This window comes from Dermacentor silvarum, chromosome 10 (genome assembly GCF_013339745.2).
Source record: "Dermacentor silvarum isolate Dsil-2018 chromosome 10, BIME_Dsil_1.4, whole genome shotgun sequence".
NCBI lineage: Eukaryota > Metazoa > Arthropoda > Arachnida > Ixodida > Ixodidae > Dermacentor > Dermacentor silvarum.
Genome location: NC_051163.1, coordinates 125,576,327 through 125,594,693, shown reverse-complemented (window position 1 = coordinate 125,594,693; position 18,367 = coordinate 125,576,327). Strand labels below are relative to the sequence as shown.

The 18,367-nt window shown below is 47.8% G+C and overlaps 1 protein-coding gene across 5 annotated transcripts in view; it reads left to right on the top strand.

Annotated features, from left to right (window-relative positions):
• LOC119431833 (peroxidase-like) overlaps positions 1-13,134 on the top strand; it is a 219,545-nt gene extending 206,411 nt beyond the window's left edge. For all 5 annotated transcript variants that reach the window (XM_049657755.1, XM_049657757.1, XM_049657754.1 and 2 more), the window contains one exon: positions 12,843-13,134. In XM_049657755.1, coding sequence (XP_049513712.1) covers positions 12,843-12,963 — 121 coding nt within the window. In that variant the 3' untranslated portion in view covers positions 12,964-13,134. The remainder of the gene's footprint in view (positions 1-12,842) is intronic.
• The last annotated feature ends 5,233 nt before the right edge of the window (positions 13,135-18,367 follow it).

Sequence of the window (18,367 nt, the reverse complement as noted above, 5' to 3'; positions counted from 1 at the left end):
AAAATATTCTGCCAAATTTCGTGAACAATTGCAACTTCGTATGTTTTCTTGACTTTGTATTAATATATCTTTTTTTTACGATTACCAGTGTTCCTATTTCCCTTCCCAATGTTCCAATTTTCTTGTTTTTTCCTACTATGTAGTTATTTTTATGCCTTATTTATTGCCTTTTTTCTGTAACCCCCCCTACGCAATGCTCCACTGGAGCCTGTGGGGTAATATGAATAAATAAATAAATAAATGGCTTTGACGTTTCCTCCGTCATGAATCGAGCACCTTCCTTTCGTTATGTTTGGCATCCGCACCGCTCTTCGCAGTGACTCTTCCTCCAGTGCCGCCGAGCTTACGTTTGGCACCACTCTTCCAGTTCCAGGCGAATTCTTCGACGACTGGCCCACCGTTCCTGCTAACGTTTCCGACTACGCCTACCGTCTACGCAGTGCTATGCGTACAGTCGTTCCTCCCCGACAACGACATTGTTCCCCGTCGTGCATACGCCAACCCTGACCTTCAGAACTGAACCACGACCAAGGGCGCCACGACGCCGTGCATCCTCCTTTACGGCCCCTGTGTGATGGTCCATTAAAGGTTCTCAAGCGTGCTCCTAAATATTTTGTATTGCACGTAAACGGCCTGGAAGATACGGTCTCCGTCGGCCTTCTGAAGCCTGCCTACTTTAACTATAACGCTCTAGCCACTTCTGCTCTCACATTCCCTCCCGACCGGGCCAGTCCTACTCGCCACGTGCGTTTCGCGTCTCCACCATCCACTCTTCGCCATTATGCCCGCTCTCACGGCTTCCTCGCTAAAAGGGGGGCCCTGTAGCGCGCTTCTTCGTGCCCCAGTGATCTGAACAACAAGGACGACGACGACACGCAAGCACGCTTACGGTGCGCGAGCAATGGGATCAGCGGTTGCAAGATCGAAGGCAAGCGGCGCTTTGTGCTGCTCCCGCCTGATGGAACGGGCCCTGTTTAAATATAATTTCTGCGCACTAGCCACCGACGTCTGTCTGGTTTTTCGTCACCCCACAACAGTATTCTCACCTGACATTCTAGAACGCGCCCATAAAAGGTTTATACACATATATTACCACCTCATTGCTAACACTGACACCGGACCTTCGTCTGGCAGCGTTGCATTATTGTCTCTGCCCTTCTTCGCTGCCGACGTAAACGCGATGGCCTTCGGTCTCTTTTCAAGCGCTTTATGGTGCATCCAGACGAAGGACCGAATCCGGATTTGCAGGGCCGGACGGCGCGTCACGTGACCTCACATCAGCGATTTGCCTCGTCCGCGCCTCGTCCGGGAGCCGCGCGGACGGATAACGCCAAGCCGTTTTTCACATCCAGATTCTGGCGGGGTAAAGCCGGAGCTTTAACTTTTAAACACGCAGTGTCTGGCAACCAGTACACGTCTCTCTTGCTCGAGGACAGCCGCATTGCAGTCAGCATCAGTACTTTGTTTGCTGGCGCCTGGTTTCAGTGCTTCATAGCTCCTGGTTTCGTTCACTTCTATGAACAATGAATTTGTGCGATGATGCCGCCTTTTATTTCAACCACATCGTGGAAGAGTTTCCCACTTTGTGGGACCTCAGCCATGCAGATTATACGGACACCGTCACAATCAGGGAATAGTGACTCTCCTGCAAAGAAAAAAGAAATCTCAGTCAACTGCTCGCTAGGAGACTACAAAAAAGTAGGACGTGTACAAATACATCTGATATCTGGTTGTTTCAGAGCAGTAAATGAATAGAGTATCAGCGAAAACCGATCACACTCAGTGGTGTAGTTAAGTATAAACAGCTCAATATTATCTCATGCATGTTTATGCAGAAAGTCGGTGCCGACAGCACGGCCATACAAAACTTGTGCGCACTCATGATACCCCTTCTACATCTGCATTGAATATTTCGGGCGCGATTGACCTTGTACACTACCACACGAACGCACTTAAAGACACTTGTGTAGCGGCCTTCGATCAGCACCAAGCTCAGTTTTCAACCTATACATTTACCACGGCGATCTCTGTAATAACTTGGAAAAGTGTGATACTTACCTGAAGCAAGGTACCACAGTGTGGCCTGCAGCACGGTGTAAGAGTATATTTCTTACACCGTGGCTTCCGCTGATATAGAACGGCGCATAACGGTGTCCTCCCTTCGTATGCGGGGCCCCACGCGCGACAGCAGTTGCAGAAACTTCTCTCTGCTTACACGAAGCAGCCTCCGGTATTCGTCGAGGTAGAGTGTACTACACAATGGTCGAGTGGGCCGAGCGGCGCTCTCCCGCTGAGGCGCCGCGTGTGGAAAAATTGTGCGAGGGCGCTGCGAGCGAACTGGATTGGGGCGGAGACGCGCTCCGCGGCATATTCAACGTACTTTCGCTGCGGGCGCCGAGGCCGATTGCGCATAGCAGCTCTTAAAATAGTGCTTTATTTGAACTACAAATTTATGTTTACACCATTTTGCCAAACATATATATTTGAGGCATGGAATATACAACGCGACGACTTCAATTTTGCTGTCGTTGTCAAGCACGTCGTCTGCTAGCGAGCGCGCGTTCGCTACGCGGACGCTGGCGGTCGCCCAGTTTTTCTCGCAGAACGTCTGTGCAGTACATTTTTCTTTTATGTTTAGTTGCTTTGGTGCGCCCATGACTCTTTACGGCCGGTACTAAATGTAGTTTTAGCCAGGTGAACTGCTGTTTTTACCACTGTCTTCTAAAAGTAAATGGTATATCTGCAACATGAAGCTACGTCAGAAAATTTTATTATTTATATCGTGTCATTTTACGCACGCTTCTTGTTGGTGGCTGTTGATCAGGGACAATCATCGAAGAAAACAGCATCAGAGTTAAATAAACTAGGTTTATTAACTGCGTGGCGCGAAGAATGACCAGTGTATTTCTAGATAATTAAATCAAATGGTACATATACCAGTGGCGCACCGACGGGGGGGGGGGGGGGGGTTCGGGGGTTGTAACCCCCCCCCCCTCCCCCCCTGAGGCCGAGTTAACCCCCACTTTTATTCAACCCCTTTTCTTTCCTTTCGCCTTTGAGTACTGCAACTAAGATGTAAGACGCGCAATCGTCTGCACATTCGCAAAAAGCGCTTCTTTTGACAATTTCCATTGAAGAAATCGAAATTAGTGCTGTTTAGATGGTATTGGCAAACTGTGAACCCCCCACCCTGGCAGAGATCCTGGGTGCGCTACTGACATATACATATATGTTCACTATATATATATGTAAGGGGAAAAATAACAAATAGTCTAAATGCACGAATTGAAAAAGCGAGAACTCCCGACAGGAATAAGCGCACGTGTTTGCAGTAACGCACTTATTAGGGAATAATCCACATGACACTCTCATTCGCAGAAATAATATTCATAGCAGGCAAAAACATCTTTACATCTGCAAGTGTTGTTGATATACTGTACGACGCCGAATAGTCGTTTCCGTTCGAAGGTTACGCATAACAGCACGTACTGTTGAAGTCTCAAAGGTGAGCGACCGATGGAATTGAGGACTGTTATTGCGGATGATTGTGCTGCCGGTATTGGGAACGGGTTGTTGTTTCATCTCAGCGCTGCCATCCGTTGTTGCGGGTCGGAGATTATTCTGCCGCTGCTGCCAGTTTGTTGAGACTCGGGTAGCGTTTAGGCCGGTGATCCTTCAGCCAAAGGGATGAGTACGTCCGGGAGTAAGAGCGATAGAAAAAAGGGTTTATTCTTACCGTATTTACAGTGGCTCCAAATATGGAAGCCCACTCCATGGGGGAGCACTTTGAAAGTCTCAGCTCACTACATGTCTGAGCACATATCAGAACACGTCAGGACACACCACTGCACGCAAGGTGTCTCCTTATAAAACATCGGTCTTCCCTAGTTGACCCGACTAGGGAATCAGATGACCTTCATGCGGCCAATCAGAAGGGCCGTCTTGTTCGCTGAACTCCGCCTCCAATATTGCACCTTCGAAGCAAGGACGAGGCAATCCGGAAACAGGGGGTTGACACTCCTTCCACGAAAGTCGGTGACCTGTTTCTTGCCCTCCGACGGTCAGCTTGCCCGGGTCGGGAGAATGGCCTTTGCACTAATCCCCGCGTCTAACGAAGGGGGGCAAGCTTCGTGAGCTTCTTTGTCATCGCGTCCCAGCTGGTGTTGCGCAGCGTCGCCAAGTAGGCGGCTGCTGATGAAGGGGGTGGCATCGGGGGAAGCACCTAAAGAATGCGCACTGCCTAGTTGGGGCGCTTGTTTGCCTGTCTCGTCGGTGTCTGGCACTGTCGCGGTCTCGGCGACGCTCATGAAAAGGCCTGCCTCGATGGGAAACAATCAAAGAATGCGCCCGGCCGATTCGGGACGCAACAGACTCCTCCCCCGCCGGAAGATCCGACCTGAGGGTGACCAGCTGTCAGGTTGCCCGAAGCGTCGGTGGTCGGTCGAGAGCTCGGGGTTTCTTCTTGAAATGATGGCCGATGACACACTCGAGCATGAGGTCCCAGCATCAACCTCTCTGTGGCCTTCTCCCTGGGAATACACAAGCACACACACGACCACAGGGCACAGGAAAGCGCCGTGCTCGCACCGAGAGCCATCGGGTCTAGCGAGCAAATCAACGCGCCTGCCCTTATCTAATAATAGCACCAAAGCAGCCATCAAATCACTGAACCTTCGCTGAAGCCCACCATTTTGAGATTAGACCAGGATTGTGCAACTTTCTCGCAATATCCGATACGGAAGAGCAGTCCTGGTGACAAAGCACCACATAGCGCTCAAGCGCCCGAAATCCGTTCAATCCACCAGGCTTCGCTTGACCCAATAATTTGGACCCAAAATTTTGTGCCGCCAAAGCGAGCTCTCATGAACCTCTGAGTTCGCCAAAACCAGATCACTGTGCTGCAGAGAGCAAACGTAGAATACTTTAAAATGCTCTAAATAAATGATAAATGAAATATCATATATCATACGCAGCACAAACGCGATGAACTGCCTTACATCCGCTAGCATCGCACGTACTAGTGCCACTCAGAGCCACATTATTAGCATCACGGATGCACTGTCAGAGTCGCTTCAACTTTGCGGAAAACTCACATGTAAAACGTGCGACTCACGCACTAACAATTTATTTCTCTTGTCCATATAGGACACACACTAAAGAAACAACAACAACAAAAAATCTTGCGTTAACACTTGAAGACTGGCGAACATTTCTAAAAAGTGAAGTGATAATCAAGCGTGCCACTACAGGTTTTAAACCAATAACGTGGACCTGACGCTGCAAGCGTATCTCTTACAAAAAGGAAGCTTATTTGTGCAGAAAGGAACGACACGTCGAAAAAAAGTTTCAAAAATCTACCGCGCGCGAACCATCTCTTTCAAAATATCGATTAGCTTCTAAAACAAACAATTTAAACAATGCTCAAAACGTGGAAATCGAAATGATCTCTATTCCGGAGATCTTAAAACGTTTAACCAAACATTAAAATACCGAAACCAACAAACAAAATGATGTTTCCGCAAAACCTGAGTCGCTTTTGAGTCCGAGTAGCTTATGGTGGCGCCGTATCTTTGAGCCTTACTCGAGGCGGGCGCGGTCTGAGAGTCTGTCTTATCAACGAGGTTGCACAAAGGGCATGTAGGTTAATCTCCTTGCTGCCCACCCCCGACACTGAACTAACAGGCATCATGCCTTCTGGGCGCCGTGCGACGACTCCGCTGCTGCGCGTGACCGATTCGCGTCGCCGTACCGGCTCGCTCTGCAGTGTCATGCCTAAAACACCTCTAAAAGAACCCAAAGAGGGGGAACATAATTGGCCCCTTCGCGCCACCTTCGCTTTTGTCAACTTTCGCGCCGAACGGCCCTTTCTTTTCTTTCTCGTCCGGCGGTTCGGACGCGCCCTATCTGCAAACATTCCAAGGAACAAACGCGCCGTTCGAACTCTTTGACTGCTGCTCCCCACGGGGTTTAGCGCCTTTATTCGGCCGCGTTGCCCTGTCTGCCGCATTCCTGACCTTGCGACGCCGTTTCATCCGAGCACGTTTACTAGTGCTCATTCTCAAGCCTTCCGCTTGAATCTCGTGCTGACCGGCACTTATTTCATCGGTCACTATTTCTATCTCAGCCGCACAGTCTGAATGATTTGCGGGTAAATCATTCCTTTCAATGCAATCTCGACTGGCGGAGAGCTTCAAACACTCAGGGACAATGCAGCTATTTTCTTTTTCGCAAAGTAGCTCGGATACATGGGAGCTGTCCACAACTGCACTGCCCTGCCTACATTGTGCTTTCGAGCACTTTCCTGACCGATTGGACTCTGCACCGGTGCTCTTGTCTGACGACTCGGGGCCACTTCGGGCTTCTGCAACAGCTACCTTCGCGACGTACTCCCTGGATAACTGTGCCAAATCGTCCACAGCTGGCCTAGCTGCTTCTCTAGTATTCCATTGGCACAGTATCTCGTCGCGCTCAATACGGTCGCCATTAACGGTCTCCTCAACAGCTACGCCACGGTCTACGGATCTGTCCACACCTGTGAACGTACCATTAGGCTCACGGGGATCAGCGTCTTTTTCTACCATCGGTAGAACCGTGCGTGCTACTCCTTCGCACTTTCCGTGCGCCACTACTGCGGGTGCCTGACATTTCTGTTCCTCCAATTCAAAACCCTGTTCCATTATTTCAATCTCTTGTCTTAGAGCTTTGATCTTTTCGTGTTGTTGCTTAATCCATTCCTGTCTTTTTAATTCCTGCTCATTCTCAATTGTTTCCTGTTCCTGTTCTTTTAGAATGGAGTTACCGAAATATTCAAAGTATTCATAATCACTGTTGCTTTCTAAAATGGCTCTAATTTCGGCTTCCGCTTTATCATCCTCTACCTCTACATCGAGCTCTTCACACAACCGCAACAAGCTAGCTCTAGTCAGACTCATGAGGTCCATGGTCACTACTTTAGGCTTTGGCTCAGCTATTCCACAATACTTGCTGCGAAACCCACACAAATTGCAATGCAAGTATAAAAACTACCAGCGGTTCAATTCTGTTTTCCGAAGAGAATTTGAAGCCTGGAAAATATAGCAGATACCAAACGCCTATGCACAGAAGTAGCTCCAAGTACCCAAGTTCTCCTCCACCGCATCGAATCAATTCAAAGAAGACGAAAATCCTGGGCCGCCTTTAAATGATAAGAATTACGGTAGTTATCTACTTCCCAATTACTCCCACACAAGAATGAGGTCTGGCTTTAGTAGCTGGTTCAGATATATGCTGAAAGCTGCTTTCTGCTTGGATGCGCAACAACCACAGTATCAAATGGGCAGTTGTACACGCTTCATCGGTTTTTAGAAAGTCTAGGCTAAAAGATCCGATGACTCAAGCGCAAAGCCAGGCACTCACCGTGTACCGTGCAGTCATGATGCGCTGCGTTCATCCAGCCGATCGCGAACCAGTTGGCGATTGGCGTTGGCTGCAGGTTCCATCTTGCCGCTGTCATCCAGTCGCTCGTGAATCAGTTGTTGGTGACTGGCGTTGGCTGCAGGGTCCATCTCACTGCGGCCATCCAGTTGGTCGCGAACGAGAAGGCGGCGACTGGCGTTGGCTGAAGGGTCGATCTCACCATGGCCATCCAGTTGCTCGCGGCTCGGGGTTAGGATTCATCCCATAGCTGCCATCCAGTTGTTATGAACGGGTTGGCGTTTCATCTCAGCGCTGCCATCCGTTGTTGCGGGTCGGAGATTATTCTGCCGCTGCTGCCAGTTTGTTGAGACTCGGGTAGCGTTTAGGCCGGTGATCCTTCAGCCAAAGGGATGAGTACGTCCGGGAGTAAGAGCGATAGAAAAAAGGGTTTATTCTTACAGTATTTACAGTGGCTCCAATTATGGAAGCCCACTCCATGGGGGAGCACTTTGAAAGTCTCAGCTCACTACATGTCTGAGCACATATCAGAACACGTCAGGACACACCACTGCACGCAAGGTGTCTCCTTATAAAACATCGGTCTTCCCTAGTTGACCCGACTAGGGAATCAGATGACCTTCATGCGGCCAATCAGAAGGGCCGTCTTGTTCGCTGAACTCCGCCTCCAATATTGCACCTTCGAAGCAAGGACGAGGCAATCCGGAAACAGGGGGTTGACACTCCTTCCACGAAAGTCGGTGACCTGTTTCTTGCCCTCCGACGGTCAGCTTGCCCGGGTCGGGAGAATGGCCTTTGCACTAATCCCCGCGTCTAACGAAGGGGGGCAAGCTTCGTGAGCTTCTTTGTCATCGCGTCCCAGCTGGTGTTGCGCCGCGTCGCCAAGTAGGCGGCTGCTGATGAAGGGGGTGGCATCGGGGGAAGCACCTAAAGAATGCGCACTGCCTAGTTGGTTCGCTTGTTTGCCTGTCTCGTCGGTGTCTGGCACTGTCACGGTCTCGGCGACGCTCATGAAAGGGCCTGCCTCGATGGGAAACAATCAAAGAATGCGCCCGGCCGATTCGGGACGCAACACCGGAGAGTCGTGGTTGTTGCGCAGAGGCGCAGTTCCTGAGATAATTAACGCATGGGTGTTAATAAGTGCTGCTTAACAAGTTCCTAGCTGTCATTCAATATAAACGCCCCGTTTTGGGGCAGCCTGTAAATCTGCAAACTTGATTCAGACAAGGAAAACTTTTTTTTGACAGTCTCATCATGTTTGCAACCCATTAAAACTGGGTGCCTCATGTGGTACCACACTCATCTTCTTCAATGAACGCAACAGATCTGCACATCTCTACGTGTATATGAGGCATGCCATTCCTTTGTTTCATTATGATCGTTATGATAGTGCGCCGTATAACTGAAAGCAGAGGTTTATAATGTACAAGCTGCTGAGTTGAGTGGTCATACATTTGGGAACGGCATTACATTTATGTATGAAATAGAGGATAAGCGCGTAACATGTTTTTCTCGGAAATCAGATTGGAGAATGCTTTATTTTACCCCTACAAAAAAGCCGAAGAACGCAGCCACCGACTTTTTTCTCTCTTTTTTTTTACTTTAAACCAATTCTTTGGTTTTACGTGGCAAAACTACAATATCATTATAAGGCACCCGGTTTAGTTTTCACCCCCTAGGTTCTTTAACGTGCACCTAAATAGAAGTGCACGAGTCGTTTTCCATTTCGTTCCCATCGAATTCCGCGACCTGAACCCGCGAGCTCCAGTTTAGCAGCGCAACGCCATATCCACTATATAGCCACTAATTAGGCTACCGCGCAGGCTTTCTTTCTCTTCTTTTTTTTTCTTTTTTGAAGTATCCACTGGAAAAAAAAATTCCACGTGAGGCTTACGGCCAAATATTTAGCATATAGAATGACTAACTAAAACCATTTTCGGCGCTCGATCGCGGTCCGACTGCAATAAATGACTCCATACCAATTACTCCGCATTCTGTTACGCGAGGAAGGCGGAAACTTGAATGGATGTTGCTCTGCAGTTTACTAAAGGGTATAGCAGCGCTTCTTCTATTTTTAATCTATAACAATGCTTCCCGTAAATCTGAGTAGAGGCGCCGGATGGGGCAGATATGCTTTACTTGTTTGAAGCGGCAAGCAAGAAGGTTACATATGTTTCTTCGTCTGCTTTTCGCAAGACCTACTGATGGAAAACTATATGCGCAACAATACGCACGAGAGATGCATGCTGCTTGAAGAACGCGAAAACCATTTGTTCTCCAAAGGGTGTCCGTACAATGGCATAGTAGAATGAAAGCCGACGCTGCGACCGCAATACAGGCGCAATTACCGAACGGCATTAAAAAAATGTCGCAGTTTCGCCCTAAGGGCGAAGCAATGAATGCGATAGCAACACAGCAATGTCATACGAAGTAAGGTGAGCGGCTTTGGTAGCAATATGAATTGTAGTAAACATGAGCTGATTAAGTAAGCAGGTGTGCTGCGGCGTAAGTAGACCGACATGAAGAGAGACTCGATGACCACGAGAAGGCGCGTGTGAAACGCTGGTGTTGATGAGAAGCGCTTACCGTGGGCAGCGCGTGCGAAGGGACACACCTGTAGCGCTGCACTGCCGACCCGGGCAGCATTGCATGTGTAGCGTGCGTTGGAAAATGTGGCCCGACTATTACTAACTGATTGAACAAGCGTGGTGTGAGCGCGCACAAACATGAATAGATCACACTGCATGACTGCAGACAACGACTGTCAAAACGCTGGCAGCAAGCGCATACGCCGCAGCAACGGGCGAAGGTACGTGCGGTCTATCGCTTCAACGGAACCTGAGCGGCGAATGCACGGCACATAAAGGTCAGAGCCGTGTGGAGATAAGCGACGGTGCGCGCGAGCGACGAGCGTGGTTGTTGGCAGAGTAGAAGTGCGCCCCCCCCCCCGCTCCCTCCGGCGCTGGCTTCCCGCTTCCTTGCTTGGGCGTGGGAGATTGAGTGCGTTCGCTCTCCGTGATAGCGCGCGTCCCCGCACGCTTCCGCTCGGGCATACGGCACGCGGCGAAGATTTTATCTATAGGGAACCTCACGGCGACGGCGACGGCGACGCCGACGGCAGAAATCCGGTTGAAGTGTCTATATAATTGCTATCGCAATAAAATAAATAAAATAAAAATGATCAAGAAAGCAATTTATTGTTAAGGCATAAATACATGTCATATGCAATTATGAACACCATTTGAGCAATCTAAACGCAAATACCAGCGCGCGAAATAGTACGAATGACCCTGCCAGCAGTTTCCAACGGCGCGACCTTGATGCGGCCCAATCCAGTTCGATCGCAGCGCCACCACAGTATTTTTCCACGTCGGGCGCCTCAATGCAAAGCATGCGCCGCCCCAGCCGCTCTTCCCACTCGACCGTATTCTAGTACACTCTAGTCGATGTCACTCTTCAGGAGCTCTTCGTAGAGCAGGTTTTAGGCCCCCTATTATTTCCTTCCCATCCAGTCTTTCCGCCACCAACGCCGTTTTCGTGGAAACAAATCAAAGTCCTCGTCAATCTCGAACAGAACAACAGCCATCGCGGCCAAACGTCGCTTTTTGCTGGCCGCCATTTTGTAGGAAGAAACTCTCAAACGAGTCTGCTGCTAGCCAGCGCAGAGGCTGCGGTCGAGAGTAATCCGGCTCGGTGGCGCTGTCGTCTGCTAGGGCTTCATCCGCCGTGTGGATGCGCCTGCAGCCGGACGGTCCGTGGCATAGTCGTCCGCGTCCGCTAAAAATCCGGATTCGGTCCTTCGTCTGGATGCACCATTACCGGTATCCTTACCTGCGCCAAGCTCCTCAATTTTCTCATGCTTCCTATCCCGCGCAAGGTCACCAGGTAACATAGACCTTTGCATGTTCCTGTGTGACAAGTATAAACCGCATTCACGCGATCTTGCGCGCGACAGCGACAAGCGACGCGATGGAGATGGCTGTCGCGGTCGCTCGTCACCTACAAGTCGTACCGCATGCGAGCGACGAGACGAGCGACGACTTTGAGCGACGTCTTCCCGGTGTTGCCGGCATGAGGGCAGCAAATACTCGCCGAAACTGGCGTGACGCGTGCTTTATTCGTTTAAATTGATGGGTTTAAGTGTAAAGAGCAGCATAAATATTTCTAAAGGTGTTACACTACGTTATTATCCTTGCACGTATGAAAATCTAGTCGTTTGTTCGTTCCTTGCGACAATCGGTAGTACTTGACGTATGTATATAAAGTTCCGGCTTCGCGTTATTGGCTAGTCGCTCATAGCACTTCCGGGCGACGAGCGACGAATTCTAGATTTCCAGATCCGAGCGATCTAGCGACAAGAACGAACGATCTGTTCGCGCGACGGCCCGTTTCGTCGCTCGAAGCCGTCGCTCGTTGCCGTCGCGCACAAGATCGCTCTCATGCGGTTTGGGCTTCGTCACCAGCACTCAATTTTCCCTAGAATAATGATTTTTAACGCGCATATTTTCATTATTCTTGGTATTTGTCTTTACCCACTGTAACTGCTCGAAACAATGGAATGCACAGAAACATAGTTTGACAAATTATTCAATTGCGTTAACTCTCTCTTTTCTTTGTCCTTGAACTGTCCTTTTTCTAATTGTCCGTTTTATTTATTGCGTTTGATTTCTCGTAATATGTCTTGTATTTTTTCACGTACTCTTCTGTACTTTTTTCTTTTGTTGCGTTTCTAATGTATACGTGCGCTAGCACTAAAGCCTCAGGGTTGTTCGTGGGTACTGTATTTGATTACTGAATGTTTGACGGTTTATTAGTGCAAATATTACTATTAATTAACATCTCAACATATGTAAATGCCATAACGAGAGAAAGAGAGAAAATGGATATAGGAAGTAAAAGAGCAGAGGAAGGCACAGAGCAACACGCCATATCATACACACAGTTCCAACATAAGAGGCGAGAGTCTACGTCCTCGAGAATACTTTAATTATGCCGTCCAATAACCTTCCTAAACATTTCATCGCGCACTCACGCGCGTTATGTTTGCGTTCTAGTCCCACGTGACCGCTTACCAGTGCTGGACTCTTAGGTTTCCTGAAGGAGGATCCTCCACAAAGGTTTATTTTTTTTTTCGCCACAAATGTTGGCGAATGGCATGTGTTAGAATGCGAGTTAGACGGGGATGGCGTGACTTCATAGGAAAATATTGTCTAACCGTTCGCAGCTATTTCATTAGAATGCGTTCAATGAAATTTCTTGTCTAAAAAGTTTTTACATAACAGAAAAGTAGTTTAAAACGCCCGCTCAAGCCACCTCACAAGAAAGTGCCACTCAAAGGGAAGTTTCCAAGCAGCAGCATACCTACATGAATTTCCTGAAATCCTTCCCTAATGATCTTATCTGTTTTCCCTGTCTCTTTTTTTTTACAGAGATGATACAGTAATGTGCAGTGACCTACCAGATGTCGATCTCACGAAATGGAAGGAGGAGCATGGAAGCGAAGAACACAGCAGTGAAGACAACTGCTCTAGCATGCCAACGAAAATTTAAAATGTGCATGTTAAGAAGGACATGCTTACCGATATCGTGAATGTTACGCATGCAGCATGCACCGAACTTAGCGCCAGCCAATCGAGCGCACATTTTCTTCTTACTTCTCCCCTGCCAAATATTTACGAATTCGCCACTGTTTTCGTCGTTCTGCAGTCGGCTAACCTTATTTGCCCATTCCAACGCACCATGCTTGTGTATGCCGCTGCACCGAATAAAAAAAATCATACTTCCTTGATTTCTTTAGTTCTCAACGCGTTCGCTTTCACAGGAGTTTCTCGCAGCGCACAGTGTTATCTTCAAAAAGAATTAGCGCTCTTTATACACACACTGTTGTCTTTTCTTACACCTCACTGTTGCCTGATTTTCGCTCCTAAATACAAGTAGAAAGCCACTGCTCTGAGACTGCGTAGGGCTTGATGACAATGATAAAGCTTTATTAGTGTGAATGGCTCCTCGGTGTACTAGTGTTAACGGAGTTGGAGAAAAGACAGACGGCAGCAAATTCAGTTATCTACTAAAGTTTCTTCGCACAATTACACCATGCGATGAATACCGGATTCCGCAGGCAAGGCGCACAGCGCTCGCAAGACACTGTCGGCCTCCGCTGAGAAACGGTCGCACTCCTCGAACTACAACAGCTGCTCCTATGATGCAATTAAAAGATGTGTCATCATCATCGCAGCTGGTCACTTGGCGGCGGTGTTTGCGTAGGAGTGCTGCGTACTTGGGGCCCTCCCTTGGCCGGTGCCTGGTTGTTGGGGTGGTAGCCGGGTTGCACAACTTAAACCCGTCGTTATCAGTGGTAGCTGTGCCATCACGTTAATCTGCAGGTGTCTTCATGTGCGCACGGAAGCCAGCGCGCAAGAACAACGGCGTAAAGACAGTGCCGGAGTGGCCCTGGCGTACGAGTGGCCTGCGTGCTGCAAACGGGCACGCAGAACAACTTCGGCCGTGTGTTGGCGTGGGTGCTCTAGAAGCTGTCGGCGTCTCTGTGGTTGCTGTAAGAAGGATGTCTCGGATGTGCTGCCACTTTGTGAAGGAACGAAGGTTGTTACATTGCTGCGGCGGTTAAACGTTGGTACCATGCTCACAGCAGCGTGCAGCGCTTCGTTCCCTGGTATGCTTTAATGGCCGGGAACCCACCACACTCTAGTTTGGACATAAAGCCCCTTAGAGTTAGCCTCACGCCAAAGCAGGACGATAGGGCCTTGGTTAACCCGCCTTGCTTTCAATTGCGTATCTCCATGTTGTTGCGGGTTTGTTCCACTATTGCTTAACGAATATTAAAGCAGCCTTAACTCCCTTTGACATCTGCGAAGCATGCTTGGTTTCCTAGAGAATGATTCTTATGAATCGTATTGGCTGTTCTATAGCGAACTGTTAATGCTTCTTTTTCGAGGTATTATGAACTGATTCAGAATGCAAGCATGATGTTTGTTGTTGTGATACTCATTGGGCCCAAGCTGACATCATAGGTTCACTGAAGAGTGCCACATACCCAGTGACCCCTGGGGTACATAACCAGCACAACATATTAGGTGGCACATATGGCACATACGCACACGCACATAGCCATGTTCGCGTTAAAGAGGTTCGTCAAAGAGCGGCACATACCACCAACAATATTGCATTGCACTCACTTCGGGTTGACCCACTATTAGAGACTCCACAGACACAGTGGCACATAGACTGCACTACCTTCTGCGTCAGCCCACATTTTGAGGCCCTCAACAATGACAACTCTAGAACTAGATTAGTAAAATCTTGGTGAGGGCTTGCTGGTTCATCTTCAGAGCCATACACAAGCAGCCCGACTACGGACTGAGACACAAATGGCAGAGAAAATGTGCTTTTCTGTGGTATTTGTCTCCCTGGGTCTCCTTATATCAGTCGCACTGTTTGAGTATAGTTTTAGAACTGGAATAGAGCAAGATAAGCATATTTTAAGGCCTTATTGTGTTTACAGGCGAGTGTACCATGCGCACTATCTAGTCGCTTACAAGTACAGAACAAAGCTGTTTAAAAGTTAATTTTCCCCAAACGATTCCTGGCTGCAATCGGCGACCAGCTGCGGTTGTGGATACTGGCGATAAAGGCAGTTTAGCTGCGGCGCTTAAGAAGTGTAAGCTTGTTAGTTTTCTTTGAAAAACATTATACTATCTTCTTACTTGTGTGCCATGCGAAAAGTTTTGTATACTGCTGTAATGCTTGCGATATTTTTATACGCCCACCAATTATAATAGCCCTTCAAGGCGATGTAGGTGACATAAATAAATAAAAAAAATTACAGTGAAGCTTCTTTCGCCTACTATCCTATGGTTTCACCTGAGGCGTTAAGCCCGTCGGTAGCTGGTCTGTCTCTCGCCGTGTATATTTCCACTCAGTCAAACGAAAAAAATTGCGCGTCCTACGGCGGGATTCGAACATCAGCCCCCCTCCCCCCCCTCCCGTGCCCCATCCCGATGGTCTAATACGCCGCAATGTTTTTTTTTTTTTACATGGCATTTATTGCATGCTTTATAATACTATATGCCTAGAAACGTGCCAACAGTAACCATACCATCACATACTGATGGCCTAGAAAGCCGTTATAAATCACGATGGACACAGCATGCACCACAGAAAAACTACAAGACGTGTTGCTCTTAAAAAAGTGGTAACGACAGACACCTTATCCAGAGGTGGTACAAGTCCGCTTGAATCCTATTTAACAATTCTTTTTTTCCTAATTTAACTCCATAGCTTACAGAACACACACACGCGGACCGAAACACTGAGGCCGTTGTTTCGGCTAAATTTCAGTATGCTCATGTAATTGGTCACTTGACGGACATGTATGACTTAACAGAAGTTTAGAAAGCCGCAATGGCCGGTTTCCTTCTCTCATGCCAACGCCAACTACCTTTTTTCATATGGTCGCCACGTGTTGGTTATGTTGGTAATTTTCATACTAGGGCACATAGCTAAAACAGGGGAGTGGCCAATAGGTGGGTAGTAAATTTAAAATGAATGAAGAAAAATTAACAAATACAAGTGAATATAAGATTAGTCACATTGAGTAGCACTGTTGCGCGAGAGCACACGTTCGTGCCGCTTTTCTTTACGGTAAAGACAAAGCATGAAATGGCAAATTTATGGCATTTCATTAACTTCTTGACAAAAGCTTCTCCCCGCACAGACTCCAACATGTGCGTTGGATCTGCTTAGTACCATCTTCGGGATCGTCCCAACACAATTGCAAGGTATATAGAAGGGCGGAAGACTATACAGAAAACTGGATTGAAATCGCCAAGAATGCTTCGCGGTAAAAGTCCTTCGTAGAGGCATGTCACTCTGAGTAAGTAGTACATGAAAGACCGCGAAGCTGCACAAGCAAGTTCTCGCCCCCTTCGTCGAACAGGGGTCTGTTTCCTGGCTGTACTCAGTAAACCCTGTATAAAACCGGGTTCTAATCCCACCGTAGGACGCTCTACGTTTTTTCTCTCTCTCTTCTTCTTTAAGTCAGGGGAAACCTACTCGGCAAGAACGCGACCAATGACCGACCGACCCAAGCGAAACTATGAGATGTAGGCAACTATAACGCTTTAATGAACCTCGCAAAAAAATCTTTTGTGTATTTGTGTGTGGTGCACGCAAATCAGTTAACCTTTATTTTGTAATTCAATGATAGCTACGCTTCAAAGCAAAAACCCTTCGCAGATGAATGCCAGTGTGATAACTGATACATCAAAGATACTGATAATCTCGTGCATCACTGCTGCTGCGTTCGAGTGAGGACACGGGCCAGGGAATAGTACTTCTGACAGGTATCATGAGTCGCCTGAACAGCGCAACTGTCTAAAAATTAAATTATGGGGTTTTACGTGCCAAAACCACGATCTGATTATGAGGCACGCCGTAGTGGGGGACTCCGGTAATTTGGACCACCTGAGGTTCTTTAACGTGCACCTAAATCTAAGTACATGGGTGTTTTCGCATTTCGCCACCCATCGAAATGCGGCTGCCGTGGCCGGGATTCGATCCAGCGACCTCGTGCTCAGCAGCTCAACACCAAAGCCACTGAGCAACCACGGAGGGTGGCGCAACTGTCTTTGATGTATCAGTTGCTCAGATAGGCACATATCTGCCAAGAATTTTTGTTGCTGAAGTTTCGCAGCCGTTCTCGTGCAGCGAAGGCCGGCGTGCGGCGGTGTGATCCATGTAAACCAACAACGCAACCTGCACCGGATTTCCAATTTTCTGCTTTGAAACTGCATTATCAATTCCATTTATTTTATTTTATTTAGACTTACTGCAAATCCCGAATGCGATGATAGCAGGCTAGGCACATTTAAAACTGTAAGAATATATCGGTTATAACTTTAAGGCAACATGTTGTAATCATGTAATAAGAGTGGTTTATAATGTATAATCTAATACCAACAAGGAATGGAGAAAAAGAAACCATACATGGTTACCAACAGGCATAAATTGATTAGCAAGAAGAAATCAATCGAAAGATATTATGCAAACGCAAGCAGCTATGAAAGTGTTCTGACAATATTAAAGAGAGGCAGCGGCATTAACATGTGGAAAGGAACATTCCTAAAAACGGGACTCGGTTACTGACTCCTTATGTTCTATGGCTGCGCAACACATTTGAAGCGAGGTGCTATAATTCAGATCATTAGATTATCTTCTTGCTTAGGGGAAAAAAAGAAAATCTGTAGCATGTCCTTATGGAAATTGTGGTCAATAAATGTGCCCGAGTGTTTCTTTGTCGCGGAACATGTCTTTAATTTAGTGATGTTTTTGAAAGCGTGATCATTCAGGACACCGCAATTGAGCTGGTACATGAATTTAAAACATGATGATTTGGCTCTGTTTTAGAATGTTCGTATAGTTGCAGCTTTCATTACCTCAGTGGGCGTGTGACCTTGTTTGTATTTCTTAGAAACGAATCTAACTGCTTTCCTCAGTATGCCTTCTATCTTGTCGATTTCTTGTTTAGTACACGGAACCCAGACAATATTCGCGTATTATAAGATGAACATGTTCTTAGGGGTGGGCAGTGCTACCCGGACAAAGGACAGAGGAAGGGACGTCCGGGTAGCGCTGCCCACCCCTACGAAACATGTTCAGAGACCAACTCGCCCAGCTTGCTGTATTCATTCTAAAATGAGCCTGAGGAATACCTTCTAGGCCAACAGTTTAGTTTGCAAAGCCGCTGATCGAAAACGACGTCTAATGAAATTTCGTAGAACTCACACCGTTAGACAACACCTTCTTGTGCAGTTTTCTGTCAGCCAGTCTTCCCTAATTTTTATTTATCGCGTCACGTTTTATGGGCTACGCGTTGCATGTCTGCAGTTCGGTTGCGGTGGTAAAAAGCGGCATTAAACGCAGTCGGCGCCCCGGAGTT